Raw genomic sequence first — 19837 nt, 5'->3', positions numbered from 1 at the left:
ACACAAAGCCAAAAAAACCTGACACACAATAATAAAGACATGTTCAGGAGTGTCACTGAAAGAACCAACAAAAATATCTTTTATTAAAAAGTGAGTGGTGGGATCCCTGGGTGGCGCAGCGGTTTGGCACCTGCCTTTGGCCCAGGGCACAATCCTGGAGACCCCAGATCGAATCCCACATCGGGCTCCCGGTGCATGGAGCCTGCTTCTCCCTCTGCCTGTGTCTCTGCCCTCTCTCTCTCTCTCTCTCTCTCTCTCTCTCTGTGACTATCATAAATAAATAAAAATTAAAAAAAAAAAAGTGAGTGGTGCCTGGCTGGCTCAGTCAGAGGAACATGCGACTCAATATTGGGGTGATGAGTTCGAGCCCCATACTGGGTGTAGAGATTACTTAAAATACACAAAAAAATTTTAAGAATTGAAGTAATTTATCCATTTAAGGAATCAAAAACTTACCTGAAGATTTACTCTCTGATGTCTGTTCAAGTTCTCTGAAAGCACTGTATTTATCACCAGGCTCTATGATGAAAAGACAGAAAGTCCATTAAATTTAAGTTTAGGAACCTTGAGATTAAAACTCAAGGAAGGAAGGAAGGCAGACCCAGTTAACCATACATACTTGACATGTATTGTAAGCATTTTATACATTTCTCACAAAAGGCCACCACTAAAAAGGTTTACATTTGTAGGTTTATGAATTGACGTGTTTTACCTCCAAATGGAACAGTATTTTCAGAGGACTTGTCAACTGCAATTCCTTTAAACACAGCATATTTATCCATCGATGCTGATGCTTTAGTTCCAGGAAGTGGCATTAACAAAGAAGGGGCACTAAAAGGGAAAATGAAATATTTCTTAATAACTAGAACACTGAATTCTTCCTTTATCAAGTAGAAGCTTAGAATTAAAATGGCAAACAGGTACAGCTTAAAATTCATGGCTCCCTGCTTTTAAAGTTAGAAACTATAGGTATTCACTACAGAGGTTCAAAAACACTGCAAAAATTTACTAAAATACCACCCATGTGATAATTCTTTGCCTGATTATCTGAAGAGGGGTCAGACCCACACTGACCATCTAATCATCTCTTTAGTAAGCCACAAACACAGTTGGAATGGCACTGGAAATAGATTCTCATAGAATGATGATGCCCTCCTGGAATTTTAACTTCAGTCCATAAAATTGCAAAAGTGAACTGTTTTAAATATGTGTACCCACTACTTTAGAGTAAATTATGTTAACCTTAATATAAATTATTCTTTAAAATGGGTTCAGAATGCAGAGATAGAATAGTTAAGATAAACATCTATTTATGAAATGTTGTTCAAGCAAAGATGTAAATTGTTCTTATTTCATCTTACTGCATTGCTTACTGGCAGTTCACACATCTGATAAGCAGCAGTAGAGTTAATACAATTTACATTTTTACAAGGATCAGCGGTTCCAGCAGCTATCTCTGTAGCAAAACAACAATCACTTCAAAATTAGATAAAGATACTTTTGCCTGTGGACATATTTCTCGCTGGATGGAAAAATAGTGTAATGAGTAGTATCTGTGTGGGTAATTCTTGGATGGCTTAAACACATACTATAGAAGCACTGCTTTTTTTTTTTTTTCTTATCACACCCAGGCAGCTCCCAGGAAGAACTACTTTACATATGAATGACTACATTCCACCACTAGTTTGTGTCATTCAATACCACACACACACAAGTTATATAAATGGATTTCTATTGAGTTCTTTGCCCTGAAGCAAAAATCTTTCCACAGTCATTTAAATCATCTTATCAGCGGCCTACAAGCAAGGTAAAAAACCCAGCTCTTGCACATGCATGCTAATGGAGGTCCACGATGCTTTAGGAGTTCGTGCTATCAAAAATATAATTTCACATTACTACAAAACAGCTGCTACATATTTGATCTTGACAAACAGGTCATCATCTGTACATTATAGGTGGATTTTTTTTTAAGTTCCGCAAGTAATTAAACTACAACTCACTGAACAGAATGTTACATGTAAATAAAAGTAATGTTTCAAGGGGGAAAAAAATCACAAAGTTGAACAATCTGTTTTTCACAAACTGCCAACTTTAGCTATGGTCTTGTAAAGCCCACTGGTAAAATCTACTATCACATTTAATTATTAATTTTAAAATTATTTTCAAGATTGGAAAAAAATAGAGGACCACTTTCAAGGTAATGAAATACTGACTGAAGTCAACAATATGAAATTCCACTCAAAAAAAAAAAAAAGCTGACTCAGACTATAATTTTATGCTTATTATAAATGAATAATTCATTCTTGTTCTCTGAAATTAAAAAAAAAAAAAAACCTGTTATCACCATGACAATGTTTAGCCCAGTTATATAAAGTAGTTATCTATTCCAAATGTGAAAACTGTTATTTCTACTATTTTTAATACCAGTGAAAGGTACTGAGAGGGGCATTGTTGGGCCAGCGGGATCAAGTGGGATCTGGAGGCACCAACAAAATGGCGGCGGACCCTCCATCTTGTTACCTCGCCTCCGGACTTTCCTGCCACTAGCAGACCTCCCGAGGACAGGTCATCATGGGGAAAACAGGACCTATGCAGGAAACAGGAACCGCACCTTACCCAAACCCCCATTTAAGTATATAAGCAGTTATAGTCCCATACTGATTCCATCAGTAATATGCACTAATACCTATCACCCCATACAGACACAACCCCTTACCCCTCCCCTTAAAAAGCTCGCATGTACTCCCTTTGGGCATGACTTCCTCAGCCCTGCAACTTCCCGGGCTTCACTCCCTTGTGGGCCGCGGAACCTTGCTGAGAGTGCTTCTGTTAAAAGCTTGCCTTGACCCACCTTTGCCTGGCCTATTTCATTTCACTACCAATTGGATCAAACCTGACAGGTATATTGTTTTAAAATTTAAGAACTTGCATTCTGTTGAATGACTTTAGAGAATTTGGCCACCAAAAAAAAAGTATTTTGTTTTTTCTCCAGGGAATTCATTTGTTTTACAATCACTCCATTTGGCTGCCACAGATGATTTTACTTAGTTGCTTACCCTGCTAATGTAGACACATTTTAGACAACAGGTTTGAGCAATGGACACCTAACCAAGACAAAAGGGCCCACAGCAACCACCTGGCTAAATCCAGGTGGACCCATCAGTCAACCCACCTCAAAATATCCACAGGCCCTAATGGACCAATGGGCTACTTGGCACAGTTAGCAAAAACGGGGAAATTCCATTCGTGGCCATGCCTCCCCATCTTCCCCCTTTAAAAACGGCCCCCAGGCACTGCCTAGTGGCAGAGGGTCTCTCCTGTGCTGTTCTGCCTGCTGCTCCCTTACTGTGTATTCCAATAAACTTCTACTTTTTCTGCCTTAGGTGAATTCTTTGACAGCTGGTGCCTGCCATCGGCTTCCACCCGTCATTGCCCCACATCTGGGGACCCCCATCTGATCGTACAGATGCTACACTAAATACAGCCATTTAGGGGGATCCCTGGGTGGCTCAGTGGTTTAGTGCCTGCCTTTGGCCCAGGCATGATCCTGGAGTCCCAGGGTTGAGTCCTGGGGTTGAGTCCCCCATCAGGCTCCCTGCATGGAGCCTGCTTCTCCCTCTGCCTGTGTCTCTGCCTCTCTCTCTCTCTCTCCTCTCATGAATAAATAAATAAAATCTTAAAAAAAAAATACAGCCACTTAAAAAGTAAATCTAACCAACTCAAAGCCCCTATACCTTAATCCTTTTTGGATTATTTTATTATCAGTACCCCATGTCTGTGGTGTTTATTATTCCAGGCTCCCCAGTGCCCGGCACATAGTTAAGTATCTTGTGAATGGATAAATGAATGACAGTGCTGACTTCCAGATCCCCTTTCATGCTGACTCAAGCGCTATTTCTCCTCTGACATCCAGTTCGACACCAATTACTCGACACAGACTTTTCAGTGGCTGACTCTAAACCCAGAGAACCCCTCATCATCTCACCACAGTATTCCTATGGCAGCTAAATTTACCCCACACAGTAGCAGGATCACTTTCCTCAGGCCACTTCTTATCTCTAAAACATTTTACAGATTACACCACAAATCATAAGCCATCCCACACTGGTGCTGCCCTTAACTAATGGATTCTTTTCACAATACTCTCCATTCCAGCCTACTTCTAACACCTTACTTGCCTGTTCATCTTCTCGGACAAACAATGCCCATTGTTGTTGGTTTTTTTTTTAATTTTTTTAAAATTTATTTATGATAGTCACACACAGAGAGAGGAGAGAGAGAGAGAGAGAGAGAGAGAGAGAGAGAGAGAGAGGCAGAGACATAGGCAGAGGGAGAAGCAGGCTCCATGCACTGGGAACCCGACGTGGGATTTGATCCTGGGTCTCCAGGATCACGCCCTGGGCCAAAGGCAGGCGCTAAACCGCTGCACCACCCAGGGATCCCCCATTGTTGTTTAAAAAAAAAATGCTGCCCAAGGGTCTCCTGGGTAGTTCAGTTGATTAAAGAGTCTGACGCTTGGTCTCAGCTCAGGGTCTTGATCTCAGGATCATGAGTTCAAGCCCCTACTTAAATAAAATTTGGAAAAAAAGAAAATGCTGCCCCAAGCAGTCTCACCTAGGCTTAGCTATTTATATCATTTAACAAATATCCCTTTAAAATAAACTCATAATATAGAATAGAGATCATAAACTAGGGAATTCACTATACATATACACATACAAAGACTGAAGGACCACTGCTAAGAGAATTTTACCAGACAATACAAATACCCAGATAAAACTAAGCTTATCACAGGAACTATGTTTTCTGCATTTGTAGTTCTAGAGCCTACCCCAATGTTTGGCATATAGCAGATGGTAAGCAAATGTTTCTCAATGAGTAAATAATGAATGTGGATTCTTAGACATGAGCAAAATGTTTTCATGTAAGCATGGAAGTAATCAAGTCAGAACTGAAAAGAGTCTACAAAGTATGACTGTGTATGAAAGTAAACTATTACGTGGAGATCATGCCATGCAAGACTGCCAATATCCCATATGTCTCAGATCTGGCCACCATCTTAGAACTTTCTACACCCAAATTTCAATTTCACCTACTGAGAGTATTTTTTCCAGAGGAGTAAGCCACTAATTTGATGAATCTGGTTTGTAACATTCATAATGCAACACATTCATCCAATAAACCTTATTAATTACATAATATGGCTAACTACTGCATACATAGCATTGAAAGACTGTCTTCAGGTACAACGGCCTGGTAAGGGAAATAGGTGAACCAGTAATCAGGGCACAGATATCTGTTAAAGCACCAGAGCAGTAAAGAGGGGAGGGCCCTCATCTCTGAGGTGAGGCTTAATGCAGAGGAGTTATTAAAAGCTTCCTATGTTAAACTGATTTTTGAAATAGAACTACAATTAACTATGAGAGAATTTCCAATTGTAAGAGGTGAAAGGTCAGAAGCCAGAAAGAGCAGGATCCGTTTGGAGTCATTCTGGCAAGAGCTGTGGGTAAAGGGCAACAGTGGAGAGAATAAGCAGGAGCCTTCTCCCACGCCAAGCAGAGTTGACAGAGCTGATGGTGGTAAAGGAAAGAGTGGGAGCCAAAAATAAATAACATGTTTCTGATTTGGTAACTGGATATGGTGACATGACTCACCAAGGAAGAGAACAGTGATTTAACAAATTTTTATCTAGCTCTGAGTAGGAAAACAATGAATCTAATTTTATGCAGGTAATTTGAGATGCTCTGGGTCATTCAGATATGTTCTAGATAGCAGAGTGTATATTTTGTTTGAAGGAAGAGCTCTGAGAAAGAAATATTATGTATCTATCAGGTTAACGTGTGTGCCAGTGTAGCGGGCTTGGAAATCCCTGTACTTTATAGTCCGGCTTCTCAAATGTTTCTCCTATGTGTCATTTACATTTGTTTGACTTATTCTTAAAATCAGGAGAATAATTCATTTCCTAATTTGTAATTGCCTACAATGCCTATCCCTTAGTTCTTGTTACAGTGTATATACAGGAAGCATTAAGAGATAATCAATTGGTTAAAATGGGAAAGATGAGTGATACTGCACAAATAGGAACACAAGAGAAATGGTGTATGTATTCTGACAAAAACAAATTCCAAAAATGACCAAAGAAATTCCTATTGCTTGCTCAAAGTCTTGTATGTTCCACTCTGTGGAAGAAGTAGTATCTAAAAACTTTTTTAAAATGATGGAAAGGTCTTGGCAACATACTAAGTCAGCTACTGTACCTAAAACTGAAGCTAGTACATAAAACATTAGAGAAATATTTAGGCAATTATATATGCAAAGAAACAGAAATTTCAAGGCCTAAAAGTCACTGATCTCAACTTAAACATAAGGGAGACATGAATAAATAATCATATTTAGATTTCTGAATTATGATTTCTCTGGAAAATCAACAGTATGTTATGCTGCAAAAATATCAAATTTTGTGCCCCTGTCGAAAAAGCTTTTCAATACCCAAAGACTTGCATCTCACATGAGAACATGAAGTCATCACCATACAAGTACACTTGGCTATAATCAGGTTTAGCACAAATACATATATGCAAGCAGGTGTGTACTGAGAGGAAATAGTAGGGCTGAAATTTTATGTGGACAATGCGAAGAAAAGTTTCAAGACTAAAAGTATGAATGAAGAGGGAATAATCAAGGGAAGTATGAGAGTAAGAAGTCTTAATCTTCTTACTTAGGCTTCTCACTATGGATGCCTCTTTCTCAATTATTAAATACAATGTTAACTATATTCAACCCTTTTCACCTGTTTCCATGCTGGGAATTACTTGTTTTTGAAGAAGCAGGCAACTCTTGGAAATCACTGAATGAATCATCAAGGGAGCCTGACTTAGAAGCATCTTGAAAATCCTGGAAGTCGTCTTCTTCTGGTTTTACCACCTACATTTATAGAGAATATTTAAATAGAAAGATTGAATTGATAAAATAGTAAATAACAACCGTTAAACTCAAAAACTACCTTTCAAATCTCCCTATTTAGGTACCTAAATTAGGTAGGCATGACTATCTAATTTTAGAACACACTTTAGATATAACACCAACTCAAGTATCAAAGCAAGAATCTGTCTTGCATTTAAAAAAATTTTTAGGGATCCCTGGGTGGCGCAGCGGTTTAGCGCCTGCCTTTGGCCCAGGGCGCGATCCTGGAGACCTGGGATCGAATCCCACGTCGGGCTTCGGGTGCATGGAGCCTGCTTCTCTCTCTGCCTGTGTCTCTGCCTCTCTCTCTCTCTCTCTGTGACTATCATAAATAAATAAAAAAAAATTTAAAAAAAAAAATAAAAATAAAAAAAATAAAAAAATTTTTAATTTCTTCCTTTTTATTTTGAAGGAGGTTGGGAGGGTCAGAGAGATAGAATCTTAAGCAGACTCCACCCCCAGTGCAAAACCTGACACATGGCTCAATCTCACAACCCTGAAATCATGACCTGAGCCAAAACCAAGAGTCAGAAGCTTAGTGGCCTGAGCCACCCGGGGGGCGCCTGTCTTATATTTTTAGATAGTTTCTTGTACAAATGGTAAAAGACTGGTTTTAAAGAACGAATCTACACTTTATTTTATTTTTTTAATCTACACAATTTTAAAACACCTGAATCACGTTTAATAGATTACTAAGAACCTGCCATCTTTCAAAAATATTTTATAGTGATGTAAATTATAAGTGATACAAGCTTGTTATAATCCATTAGTATATGTATAAAGTCAACAATGAATACTGATTCTTAATCACATGCTCCAGAAGAATGAGCTTATACTACACTGTTCTGCACTTTTAAAAAAGATGTAATTAAAAATATAACGTGAAAAAAAAATAAAAACATAATGTGGACATCTTTTCCATGTTATACATGTAGTTCATTCATTTTAATGGTCAAATAGTTTACCACTATATGGATGAAGCAAGATTTATTTATTTTTAAAGATTTATTTATTTATTCATGAGAGACAGAGAGAGAGGCAGAGACATAGGCAGAGGGAGAAGCAGGCTTCCCGCAGGGAGCCCGATGCAGGACTCGATCCTGAATCCTATGAGCCGAAGGCAGATGCTCAACTGCTGAGCCACCTAGTCGTCCCAGCAAAATTTATTTAACCTTCCTTCTTCTGAGGGACATTTAGCTATTTCTAACCTTATACTCTAACAAACAATGCTATAACAAATATCCTTGCATATTCTTGCTAACTCAGTTACTATTTCTGTGGGATAGATTCCCAATAGTGTGACTGCTTAGGTCAGAAGACACGGACATTTAGAATTTGGGTAGCTATTGCCAAACATGCCCTCCAAAGAGACTGTACCAGCAAACCATTTCCCCTACATTTTCACTGACACTATTAGGTTTTCTAAACTTTTTGCTAATCTGAGAAGTGAAAAATAAATGGAAGCATTTGAATTTCAGGTTTAATAGCTTTCCCAAAAGACACAGTCTAGGAGTTTAGTTAACCTTATTAAGCTTGATGTTTAAAATGTATATCCTGGGGGGATCCCTGGGTGGCGCAGCGGTTTAGTGCCTGCCTTTGGCCCAGGGCGTGATCCTGGAGACCCTGGATCGAATCCCACGTCGGGCTCCCGGTGCATGGAGCCTGCTTCTCCCTCTGCCTGTGTCTCTGCCTCTCTCTCTCTCTGTGTGACTATCATAAATAAATAAAAATTAAAAAAAAAAATAAAATAAAATAAAATGTATATCCTGGGGTGCCTGGGTGGCTCAGTGCTTGGGCATCTGCCTTCGGCTCTGGGCATTATCCTGGGGTCTGGGATAGAGTCCCACATCGGGCTTGCAGGGAGCCTGCTTCTCCCTCAGCCTAGTCTCTGCCCCTCTCACTGTCTCTCATGAATGAATGAATGAATGAATGAATGAATAAATAAATCCTTTAAAAAATGTATATACTATAGAGTACTATTAACTTTTAGCTAAAATTCATATCACTTAAGGCTTAGGAAATTTCATTTTTTAAAAATAATAATTTCGTATTGTTTTACTACTGTTTAATTTTCACCTCTAGTGTCCATCCATAATACAGCAATCTTCTCTGGGTCCTCAGAAAAAAAGCCACCCAGATTCACTTTCAGGGATTATTTGGAATATGCACAGCGTCTCCAATTACCTGATTTGCAGGGTAAGTTGGCATGAAGCCACTGGAAGGCTGGGCTGCAGCTCCCCCAACTGGTCCAACAAGGTTAATGCCCATGACTGGCTGTCCAAGGTTGAGGGGTAGGGAGCCTGCAGGGCCTGAAGACATCCCAGTTGGCTGACTCACTGCAGTAGGCAAAGTCATAGGAAAGCCACTTAAAGTTGGAACAGGAGCGGCTGGAAATTGATTTAAAGCATCAGGACTCATGGCAGGAACACCCCTCTATACAGAATAGAAGGAAAATGGAAACATTTTATGAGATTGCAAACCACATACAATCTAAATCCAGCAAAGTGAGATGTAAATGTAAACTCTAGTCCTGGTATGTTTCCACTCTGACTCCCACAATTCATGAATTTGAAACAAGAAAATAACTTACAAGGTTAATGTAAACCTAATATCAGGCAAAAAAAATGGTCAGCATATCTCAATTGTGACACTGTACTCTCTGATGAGTTTGGTTAACTCATAATCAAATCATTGTACATGAGAAAAATTGCTACCAAGCCAAGAATACTTTACATCTACAGAATTTTAAACAAGGACTTCAAAAACAGAAAGAATAATTTCATCTATTACGGAATAACTTTCAAGTTCAGAAAGGATATAGTTAGGCCAAAGAATGTTAATATATATTAAATAGCCTTTAAGCAAAGGAATATTTTGCTGGTGTGGGCATCATATAAACCACACATTTTTGAAGTACTGTATCCTAAGAATAATCTAAATTTTAATGTACAAGGAGTTCTATAATGTTGTAGTCAAAAGGATGTACATTGAAAACTTATTTGCTCTAACTTAAGAAACAGTGTCTACCTGTGTTACTGCTATCATGGCGAGAACAGTATAAAGTTCCTCCTTAGTAAGTTTGCCAGGTGTAGTTCGATTAGCTAAGGCCCAAATCTGTCCAAGGGTTTCCCTGGGAAGTCCAGATGACATCAGAATGGGATAAAGTTTAGCAGTATCTATTCCAGTTGGAGTCATTGTGATTTCTAAAATTTTCTTATAGGCATCTATCAAAGGAAAGACCAGATTACAAATGTAAATATATTATACGTGATTGCTGTTTTTGTTGTCATTGTTGCTTACACAAGAATAATCTTAAATCAAATTGCTTTAATAAAACTGAAGTCATGTCAAGGTTTAAACTGCTGTAAAGATTATTCAAAAGGAAATATGCAACACACAATGAGGGTCTGCAGCTTAGAAGACAGACTGGAGTTTGGTCCTAAAGATGAAGATTTGAGGCTAAAAGAGAAAATCTTATAATTCAGGAGAACATAGTAACAACACTAAGATGGAGGCAGTAATAAACAGATGCTTTGCACTATAAAAGAGAAGTCGTAGAGTAATGATTGTGGGAAGAATTTGAAAATGGCAGTGGGGAGGCAAGAACTATACCAATACCACCTGTCTCCTCCAGTGATTAGAGGAGGTAAGATGCTATGGGAATACAGCTTTCAGAAAAAGCCACACTTTCAGTCAAGGTGAGAAAGTAGAGTATGTGTTTGAAATAAAAGGAAGGGACTGCTGAGGAGTTTTTCCACAATCAAATGGGGTTTCCAAAGGACAAAGTGGGAAAGGTGTTAAGAGATGAGGCTGCCATATAAAACAGGATACTAATATCACATGGGACATATTTTTATACTAAACAATTATTTACTATTTATCTGAAATTCAAATTTAAATGGATGTTATGTTATGCTTGTTTGCTAAATCTGCTAACCCTAGTTAGAGTAGTTTTGGGGGATGAAACTGGGTAGAGCTAAGGCAGACAGAATAAAAATGTTTAAAGCAAAAATTTTACATCTAGGATTTAAATATGGGTTAGAGATTAGTAGGCAGGCCATAAGAATATATATTTTGGCTGGGAAATTATGTGTGCATACATGTTTGTAAGGAGGGAGAAAGAAATACAAACTGGCAGAAAATGGAAGGAATTCTAATAAATACTAGATCTGGGTTATGTTTGTTTGCCTTGAAGACACAGAGGAAGAAGATGCAAACGGTCTAACTGGCACTTGGAAGAAAACCTATTATTTTTATGTACAACTGAAGTCCCATAGGATTTGAGACAATCAGCCTTTCAATTGGTGAGTATATGATTATGATGTAAAGTAGACATTACTGGTGTTTTCCTAAAAGAAGTTCAGCTACTTTCCAGGGGTTGGCAAAGTAGAGCAAATCGAACACATTACAATATATTAAGACTGATTAACATATGCTGCTATAATAGTCGTTACTGTAGGCACATCAACTGTGGCTCAATAGACTATTTCCTGGTATAAACTGAATACTACCACGAAATACGCACCTTAGTGATTTTTTTAGCTCAGCAGTAATATTAAAGAAAAAAATAAACACCACTTTCCAATGTTGAAAAAGGTGCCACTTGGTCTTTTACTTCACATATTACATGACAACTCATAAGACAAATATATTTTATTTATTTTATTTTTTAAATTTATTTATTCACGAGAGACAGAGACAGAGGCAGAGACACAGGCAGAGGGAGAAGCAGGCTCCCTGCAAGGAGCCTGACGTGGGACTCGATCCCAGGTCTCCAGGATCATGACCTCTAAACCGCTGAGCCACCCAAGGATCCCCGACAAATATATTTTAAAATATAAAATTAATCACCAAGAGTTCAGAAGATTACATTAAACATATTAGTACTACCCTTGATAAGTTATTAATAATCTATGAAATTTTTAAAAGCACAATAAATCCAAGCAATGCTTTTAGAATAGAAGTCTATAATGGAAAAAAAAAAGTCTATAATGGTCAATAAAATATTAAAGCAAAATATTCCTCCCTCATTTGTATAGCTATAAGCCTCATATATAAGGCTTCCTAAGAAACACCAGATCTTTTTTTTTTTTTTAAGATTTTATTTATTTGAGAAAGAGGGAGTGAACACAAGAGGGAGAAGGGGCGGGAGAAGCAGACACTCGGCTGAGCAGGTGCTCAATGTGGGCCTTGATCCCAGGACCCCAGGATTGTGACCTGAGCTGAAGGCAGATGCTTAAGCGATTGAGCTACCCAGGCACCCCAAGAAATACCAGATCTTTTTTTTTTTTTTTTTTTTAATGATAGTCACAGAGAGAGAGAGAGAGAGAGAGAGAGGCAGAGACACAGGCAGAGGGAGAAGCAGGCTCCATGCACCGGAAGCCCGACGTGGGATTCGATCCCAGGTCTCCAGGATCGCGCCCTGGGCCAAAGGCAGGCGCCAAACCGCTGCACCACCCAGGGATCCCTTTTTTTTTTTTTTTACCAGATCTTTTTAATTTCTGTACTCTTTCAGAAAAAAAATAAACAAGAAAAAAGTTAAAATTTCTTCTGCATATTTTGTAACCCAGCGGTAAAAATTCACAATTATGTTTTCAACATTTAAATCAAAATATCCAAATAGCAACCTTGGACAAAGCAGCTTTTTTATTTTTTTTTATTTTTTTTTTTACCTGGAACCAAACTTTCATTGTAAATCCAAGGAGGCATTCTGGGCTGAACAGGATCCTGTGAGGGAAATACTCCCACACCTAGAAGATAAGAAACAATATTTAATGCACATAACAGTCCAGGGAGAAGACTGGGGAATTGTATTGAGTTACCCTTTTTTTATAAGAAGAGCATTGGCTGAAGATACTAAAAAAAAGCCACCAATACAATGAGAAGATTTGATTTCTAAACAACTCTTATACATTAGCTATGTCCTAAAGAGTAAGTGAAAAAAACTAAGATCTACCAAATCAATATTTGGTAGAACCATACGCGGCTTGCACCATTTCCCAAATGTTATGAATTAAAGGAGAAAACATGACAGCTGGTGGTTTACAAATTACACATGTAAAAAAAATGTAATTGCTCAAGTTTTCCTTGCAGCTTTTAATAGTATTTCTTTGCAAAGTCTTATATATATATATATTTTTTTTTCTACCTAAATATGACACTGCTGCCAGATGTTTAAGATTTTTTATTTTTATTTAATTCAGAAAAAAATCCTCCAAAAGTTGCCTCCTAGGCTGCGCAAATTCTAATTTATCTTTGCAGGCTGAGTTGATAAAAACTTGGATCTTTTAGGCAGCAGTGTGTAGGATTTATTTCAGAGAAGCAAAACTATATATATTCTCATTGGTGACTTTTCCCATTAAATTTTAAATTTCAACCCTTATAGAAGATCAGAAAGTATAAGAGGGGAAGAAGAGTTTTTATAAAATAAAAAAAAAAAAACCTTAAAATCAGGAATGATTCTGATTTAAAAAACTGGTTATCACAAAATTTTTAAAAGGAGTAACTATGCTGAAAGAATTCAGAGCAAAATCATAGAGGTTAATTGGAGAAAGAAATGCATTAAAAATATTTTAAGCAAAACACTGATTAGCAAAATCAAGCAGCTTTCATTTTAAGATTAATGCTTAAGGTGTTAGCATTTGAGCGACATTTGGTTAAATAAACTTTTTGCTGAATATTTCATGAGCTCACCACTCTCTTCAATGGACAGGTTTTGGTCTGAAGTTTTTTCTGCCTCTGCAGTGGTGGTACCACTTACACGTCCATCTACAGCACCCCCGTTTTTGGCCGTTAAACTGGGATGGTTCTTACTGGAACCTGGGCCTAGGGCTTTGTGCCCAACTTCAGAGGTACTTAATTTAATTTGTTCCTGCCCAGATGCACTTATATCACAAGATACTAGGAGCTTCTCCTCCAAGGTAGGGCCTAAACAAACAGCATGAAGGGTTATTTGTATATTAATTGCAAATTTCTGTTTTTTTCAATCATCCACTTCCACCCCCAGATTCTAAGGGGTAGGCCCTGCAACACATAATGTAATTTTTGAAATAATTCAATCATTTTTGGGTGTGTTTCTACTTCAGCTGACTGAGGAAGTTTGGACTAAGTACATGTCTGCTAGGATCTATGTCTCAAGAATTAGTAACTGCCTCCCTTCCATCAGTTCACAAGTGAATAAAACTAAGGTACAGTTTAAAGTTTTGTCCAAGAACACACTGACAATAAATGGAGAACCCAGGCTTCTGAACCCCAAATGCTCTACCACTGAACCAGAGACTTTCTGATGCAGCTTTTCTTGGCTCATAATTCTGAAAAAAATACTGGTAATTTTCCCAAACCAGAGTAATTTTTAGAAATCAGTTTGGTTTTTAAAGTTCGAAGGTGGTTTACATAGCTCCTAACTGAGGAGCAAAAGTTTTAAATCATTTTGCTGGAAGGTGAGGCCCCCAGGGGAAAAAAAATCTAGATTCTTATTTTGAATTTCAATAGTACTCATATATTCAGATACATGTTTCTTTAGCAACATCAGTGTATTATTCTACTTATATAAGAGAAGTAAATTACCCAAGATTATCTTAAGAATGCTTTCATTAGTATTCTAGGAGTTACCTGCTTTCTGTACATTGTATGAGGCTGCAGCAGTAGAGAAAGAAGGAATTTGCCCGGGGCCACCATGTAAGGCCAAAGACACTGGAATCTGACCTGGAGGGAGAGGCTGTGTTCCAGCCTTCTGTGTATGTAACTGGCCAAGTGGGGTGGTGGGATGGAAAGACTGAAAAGGCTGGGAAGTGGAAGGAACACATGTGGGCACTTCAACAGGCCCCTGCATAAAGTCACTGAACTCTTCTTCATCAAGAAAGGCAGATGATGGGGAGACAGTTTTAGTAGAATGAGATGATGTGGGGTAATCTGCAAAATGGAAAATGGCAATGAAACACATGGAAATGAAAATCAACAAGGAAAAAAGAAATTAAGATGTAACAATTCAAAAAGAATATACTAAAACATGAATAGCAGAGGTGAACAAGAAATAACATGAAATGAGAGTCAAGTAGAATTATTAAATGAATGAAAAACACTTTGATGTCTATTTACATACATTTTTTTCTTTTCAAAAAGCAGTTTTAAAGGTATTTTGCATTTTGTTCAAAAACAGAAAAAAGTAAAACTCAAAATTTCCTTCCTTAATTAAGTTCATACCACTTTTTTCTGCTGAAACCACTAATAATTTACATCATAGTGATGATTACTTTTGACATCTGAGTGATTTGCTGGATAATATCCTCTCAGACCAGTATGTACCACATATTAGCAAACCTATCTCTATGCTGTTTTTTAAAAAATTTTATTAAAAAAAATTTTTTTTATCTCTATGCTGTTGAATACATTTTGGACAGATACGTACTTTGATGATGAAATTTCATTATGCCAGTTAGAAACAATGCATAATATATTCTTGACATTTTTGATATATCACACATAATCCATACTTTGCATATATAGTTCACATCAGTAAAGTTACCACTCGAGGAATGAAAATTACAAAAGAAAAGAACATTAAACACAATACCAAGATGGTATTGTAAAAAGCATCAAAAGTGGGGCATCAGGGGATCCCTGGGTGGCTCAGAGGTTTGGAGCCTGCCTTTGGCCCGGGGTGTGATCTGGGGTCCAGGGATCGAGTCCCACGTCGGGCTCCCTGCATGGAACCCGCTTCTCTCTCTGCCTGTGTCTCTGTGCCTCTCTCTCTCTCTCTCTCATGAATAAATAAAAATTTTTAAAATAAAAAAAAAGTGGGACACCATACAATGCTGAGTCAAATAATTCAACAGTCAATTTAAGAAAGTAAACCCAGACTGAGGACTATGTTTAAAAGATCTTTGGCTCTAAAGTCTAGAAACATCATTGCAGCTTTTTACTGTTAAATATGAGACTTACTTATATAATAAATCTTCTCCACAGGGACTTCATTTAATATTATTTTTGCTTCTTCACATTTTTTCAAGATCCACAAAATTTATTTTAAATAAGTCAACTTTTAAAAACTAGAGCCACATACAGAGAGGCAGATAAAGGCAACATCATCCCTGACTATCTCTATCTCTGCCCCTCCACCATCTGCAGCCAGCTTCAAACTGGACTACATACCTCTCAATCTGCCTTTTTTGTTGTTGTTGAGGAATGGCTAACACATAACATTATATAGTTTCAAGTATACGACCCAGTAATTGGATAATGGTATATACTGTGAGATTATCACCACAATAAGTCTAATAACCATTTGTCACCATACAAGGTTACAAAAAACTTTTTTCCCTCATAATGAGGACTTTAAGCCAACTTTCAAATGTGCAATACAAAATTACTGATTACAGTCCTCATGCTGTACATTAGAGCCCCACTGCTTATTTATTTTATAACTGTAAGTCTGATCCTCTTGACTACTTTCACCTATTTCACTCATCTCCCATCCCACCCTCTACTTCCTCTGTCAACTACATTCTGTTTTCCTGCCTTTGTTTTCTTTTTCAGATTCCACATACAGGGGATCCCTGGATGGCTCAGTGGTTTGGTGCCTGCCTTTGGCCCAGGGCGTGATCCTGGAGTCCCGGGATCGAGTCCCGCGTCAGGGCTCCCAACATGGAGCCTGCTTCTCCCTCCTCCTGTGTCTCTCTTTATCATAAATAAATAAATAAATAATCTTAAAAAAAAAAGATTCCACATATAAGTGAAATCATATGGTATTTGCCTTTCTCTGGCTTATTTCACTTAGCCTAGTACCCTCAAGGTCCATCCATGTTGTTGCCAATGGCAAGATTCCATTCTTTTTTAGGGCTGAGTAGTATTCTCAGAATACTGAGTAGTATTCTGTTGTATATATATACCACATCTTCTTACTAATTCATCCATCAATGTATGTCTTTCTATTCCTTGGCCATTATAAATAACGCTGCAATGAACATGGGGTGCGTAGATTTTTTTCAAGTTAGTGTTCTCATTTCCTTTGGATAAATAACCAGTAGAATTGTTGGATTATATGGTAGTTCTATTTTTAATTTTTTGAGGAACCTCCACAGCTTTCCACAGTGGCTGTACTGACCTACATTCCCACCAACAATGCATGAGGGTTCCCTTTTCTCCACATCCTTGCTCAATACTTGTTTCTTGTCTTTTAATGACAGTCATTCTAACAGGTATGATGTGATTTTCATTTCCCTAACGATTAGTGATGTTGAGCATCTTTTCATGTGCCGATTGACCATTTATATGTATGTCTTGACAAAATGTCTACTCAGGTCCTCTGCCCATTTTTTTTTTCCTCTGCCCATTTTTTTCCGTCAAGTTTTTTTTTTTTTTTTTTTTTTTGCTATTGACTTGTATGAGGGTTTTTTTTTTTTTTTTTTTTTTAAGATTTATTTATTCATGAGAGACACACTGAGAGAGGTAGAGACACAGGCAGAGGGAGAAGCAGGTTCTTTATGGGGAGCCTGATGCAGGACTTGATCTCAGGACTCCAAGATCACGATGATGTAAGCCAAAGGTATATGCTCAACCACTGAGCCACCCAGGTGCCCCAAGTTGTAAGAGTTCTTTCTATATTTTGGGTATCAGCCCTTATGGATATACAATTTGCAAATATTTTCTCCCATTTAGCTGATTGCCCTTTTGTCAATGGATTCCTTTGCTATGCAGAAAGTCTTCAGTTTGATGTAGTCCCACTTGTTTATTTTTGCTTTTGTTGCCTTTGATTTAGGAATCTGATCTCAAAAAAAAATATTGCCAAAACCAATGTCAAAGAGCTTACCACTTATGTTTTCTTCTAAGGGTTTTGTGGTTTCAGTTCTTACATTCAAGTCTTTAATACATTTTGAGTTAATTTTTGTGTACGGTGTAAGACAGTAATCTAGTTTCATGCTTTGCATTTGGCTGTTCAGCTTCCCCCAAACCACTTATTGAATAGACTGTCCTTTCCCCATTGTGTATTCTTGCTTTCTTTGTCATAAATCGTTGACCATAAATATGCTTGGATTTATTTCTGGGCTCTCTGTTCTGTTTCACTGATCTATGTTTTTGTTTCTATGCCAATATCATATTGTTTTGATTACTACAGTTTTGTGATATACTTTGAAATTAGGGTATGTCATGTCTTCAGCTTTGTACTTCTTTTTTTTTTTTTAATTTTTATTTATTTATGATAGTCACACAGAGAGAGAGAGAGAGAGAGAGAGAGAGAGAGAGAGAGAGGCAGAGACACAGGCAGAGGGAGAAGCAGGCTCCATGCACCGGGAGCCCGACATGGGATTTGATCCCGGGTCTCCAGGATCGCGCCCTGGGCCAAAGGCAGGCGCCAAACCGCTGCACCACCCAGGGATCCCCCAGCTTTGTAGTTCTTAAGACCACTTTGGTTATTTGAGGTCTTTTGTGGTTTCATACAAATTTTAGGATTGTTCTATTTCTGTGAAAAATGCCATTGGAATTTTCATAGGAATTGCACTGAATCTGTAGATTGCTTTGGGTATAACAGGGACATTTTAAAAATATTAATTCTTCTAATCCATGAGCATAAAAAGGTATCTTTCCTTTTTTGTGTGTAACCTTTTCAATTTCTTCCATCAATGTCTTAAAGTTTTCAGTGTACAGGTCTTTCAACTCCTCCATTAAATTTATTCCCAGGTTTTCTGTTCTAGTTGATGCAAGTGTAAATGAAATTATTTTCTTAATTCCTCTTTTTGATAGTTTGTGTATAGAAGTGTGATAGATTTCTGGGTTCTCTGTTATAGAGTGTATAGAAGTGCAATAGACTTTTGCATATTGACTTTGTATTCTATAACTTCACTGAATTCATTTACTAGTTCTAACGTTTTCTTGGTGGTCTTTAGGGTTTTCTATATGTAAAGTTTCTTCACATTTTTAACTACTTTATTTTATTTTATTAAATATTTTTATTTATTTGTTCATGAGAAACATGAGAGGCAGAGACATAGGCAGAGGGAGAAGCAGGCTCCTCAAGGCAGCACAATGTGGGACTTGATCCCGGGACCCCAGGATCATGCCCTGAGCCAAAGGCAGACACTCAACCACTGAGCCACCCAGGTGTCCCACATTTTTAACTACTTTAAATTACTTTAATATTTACTGAAGTCTAATGCTTCAGAAGCAGTTGTTTTTTTTTTTTTCAAAGGCTCTCATCTGAAAAATGGGGACACCACATGCTTTTCTTTTGGACATTTCTCCTTTAGATCCATGAGACAGAACCTTCAGTGCTTCCAGGTTTTATGAAAGATGCAAAATGAATTAAAATTATCATTTTAATTAATTTTGTGAAAAAAAAAAAGCCATGACCCAATAAATTCTAACCCCTCCCCAAAATGGTCGCAAGAATGTAGATTTAAGTTCTCAATTTGGCCTCTCAGACCAGCAGTGATAGGAAAAAATAATAAAAAACTGAGAGCTACTATGAGTATTTTTTAAATGGGCCTTATTTACTAGCAATAAGGCTGCAAACTCTAAACCAATGTTTCTTTGTATTGACTGGAATTATGTCAATCTATGTGGCATATATTTTGGTTTATAAACTCTCACAGCAAAAAAATAAACTCTCACAGCTATATATATGATTAATAAGAAGTATAAAATTAGGTGATAGCTTATATATTCAATATTTTAAGGAAAACAGTCAGTGGGGGGCAGCAGGGTTAGAAGATGCTTTTGGTAGGTAAAAGGCTGAAAACTCTTTTGTATACCCGTTAGGCTTACGTGTAAGTCCCTAACTGGAGAAGCTCTGGGAATTTCTTGGGCATGCTTCAGAAAAATCTTCTTTTGGCTGATCATTAAGCAGTTAACTAGAAACAGCTAACTGCATGCCATGTTG

General features: G+C 37.6%; 1 protein-coding gene across 13 annotated transcripts in view; it reads right to left on the bottom strand.

The window, feature by feature from the left end:
- SYNRG (synergin gamma) overlaps positions 1 to 19837 on the bottom strand; it is an 87104-nt gene that overhangs the window by 36981 nt on the left and 30286 nt on the right. For 7 of the 13 annotated variants that reach the window (XM_041725570.1, XM_041725575.1, XM_041725577.1 and 4 more), the window contains 8 exons: positions 14575 to 14874; positions 13657 to 13890; positions 12636 to 12713; positions 9991 to 10187; positions 9148 to 9396; positions 6791 to 6924; positions 713 to 831; positions 457 to 519 (listed from right to left, as the gene is read on the bottom strand). In XM_041725570.1, the coding sequence (XP_041581504.1) occupies positions 457 to 519; positions 713 to 831; positions 6791 to 6924; positions 9148 to 9396; positions 9991 to 10187; positions 12636 to 12713; positions 13657 to 13890; positions 14575 to 14874 (1374 nt within the window). The remainder of the gene's footprint in view (positions 1 to 456; positions 520 to 712; positions 832 to 6790; positions 6925 to 9147; positions 9397 to 9990; positions 10188 to 12635; positions 12714 to 13656; positions 13891 to 14574; positions 14875 to 19837) is intronic. The other 6 variants (XM_041725579.1, XM_041725583.1, XM_041725580.1 and 3 more) reach the window with 2 other exon arrangements.

Source organism: Vulpes lagopus, chromosome 12 (genome assembly GCF_018345385.1).
Source record: "Vulpes lagopus strain Blue_001 chromosome 12, ASM1834538v1, whole genome shotgun sequence".
Lineage (NCBI taxonomy): Eukaryota > Metazoa > Chordata > Mammalia > Carnivora > Canidae > Vulpes > Vulpes lagopus.
The sequence above is the reverse complement of the archived record's forward strand: the minus strand, read 5'-3'. Positions and strand labels throughout refer to the sequence as shown.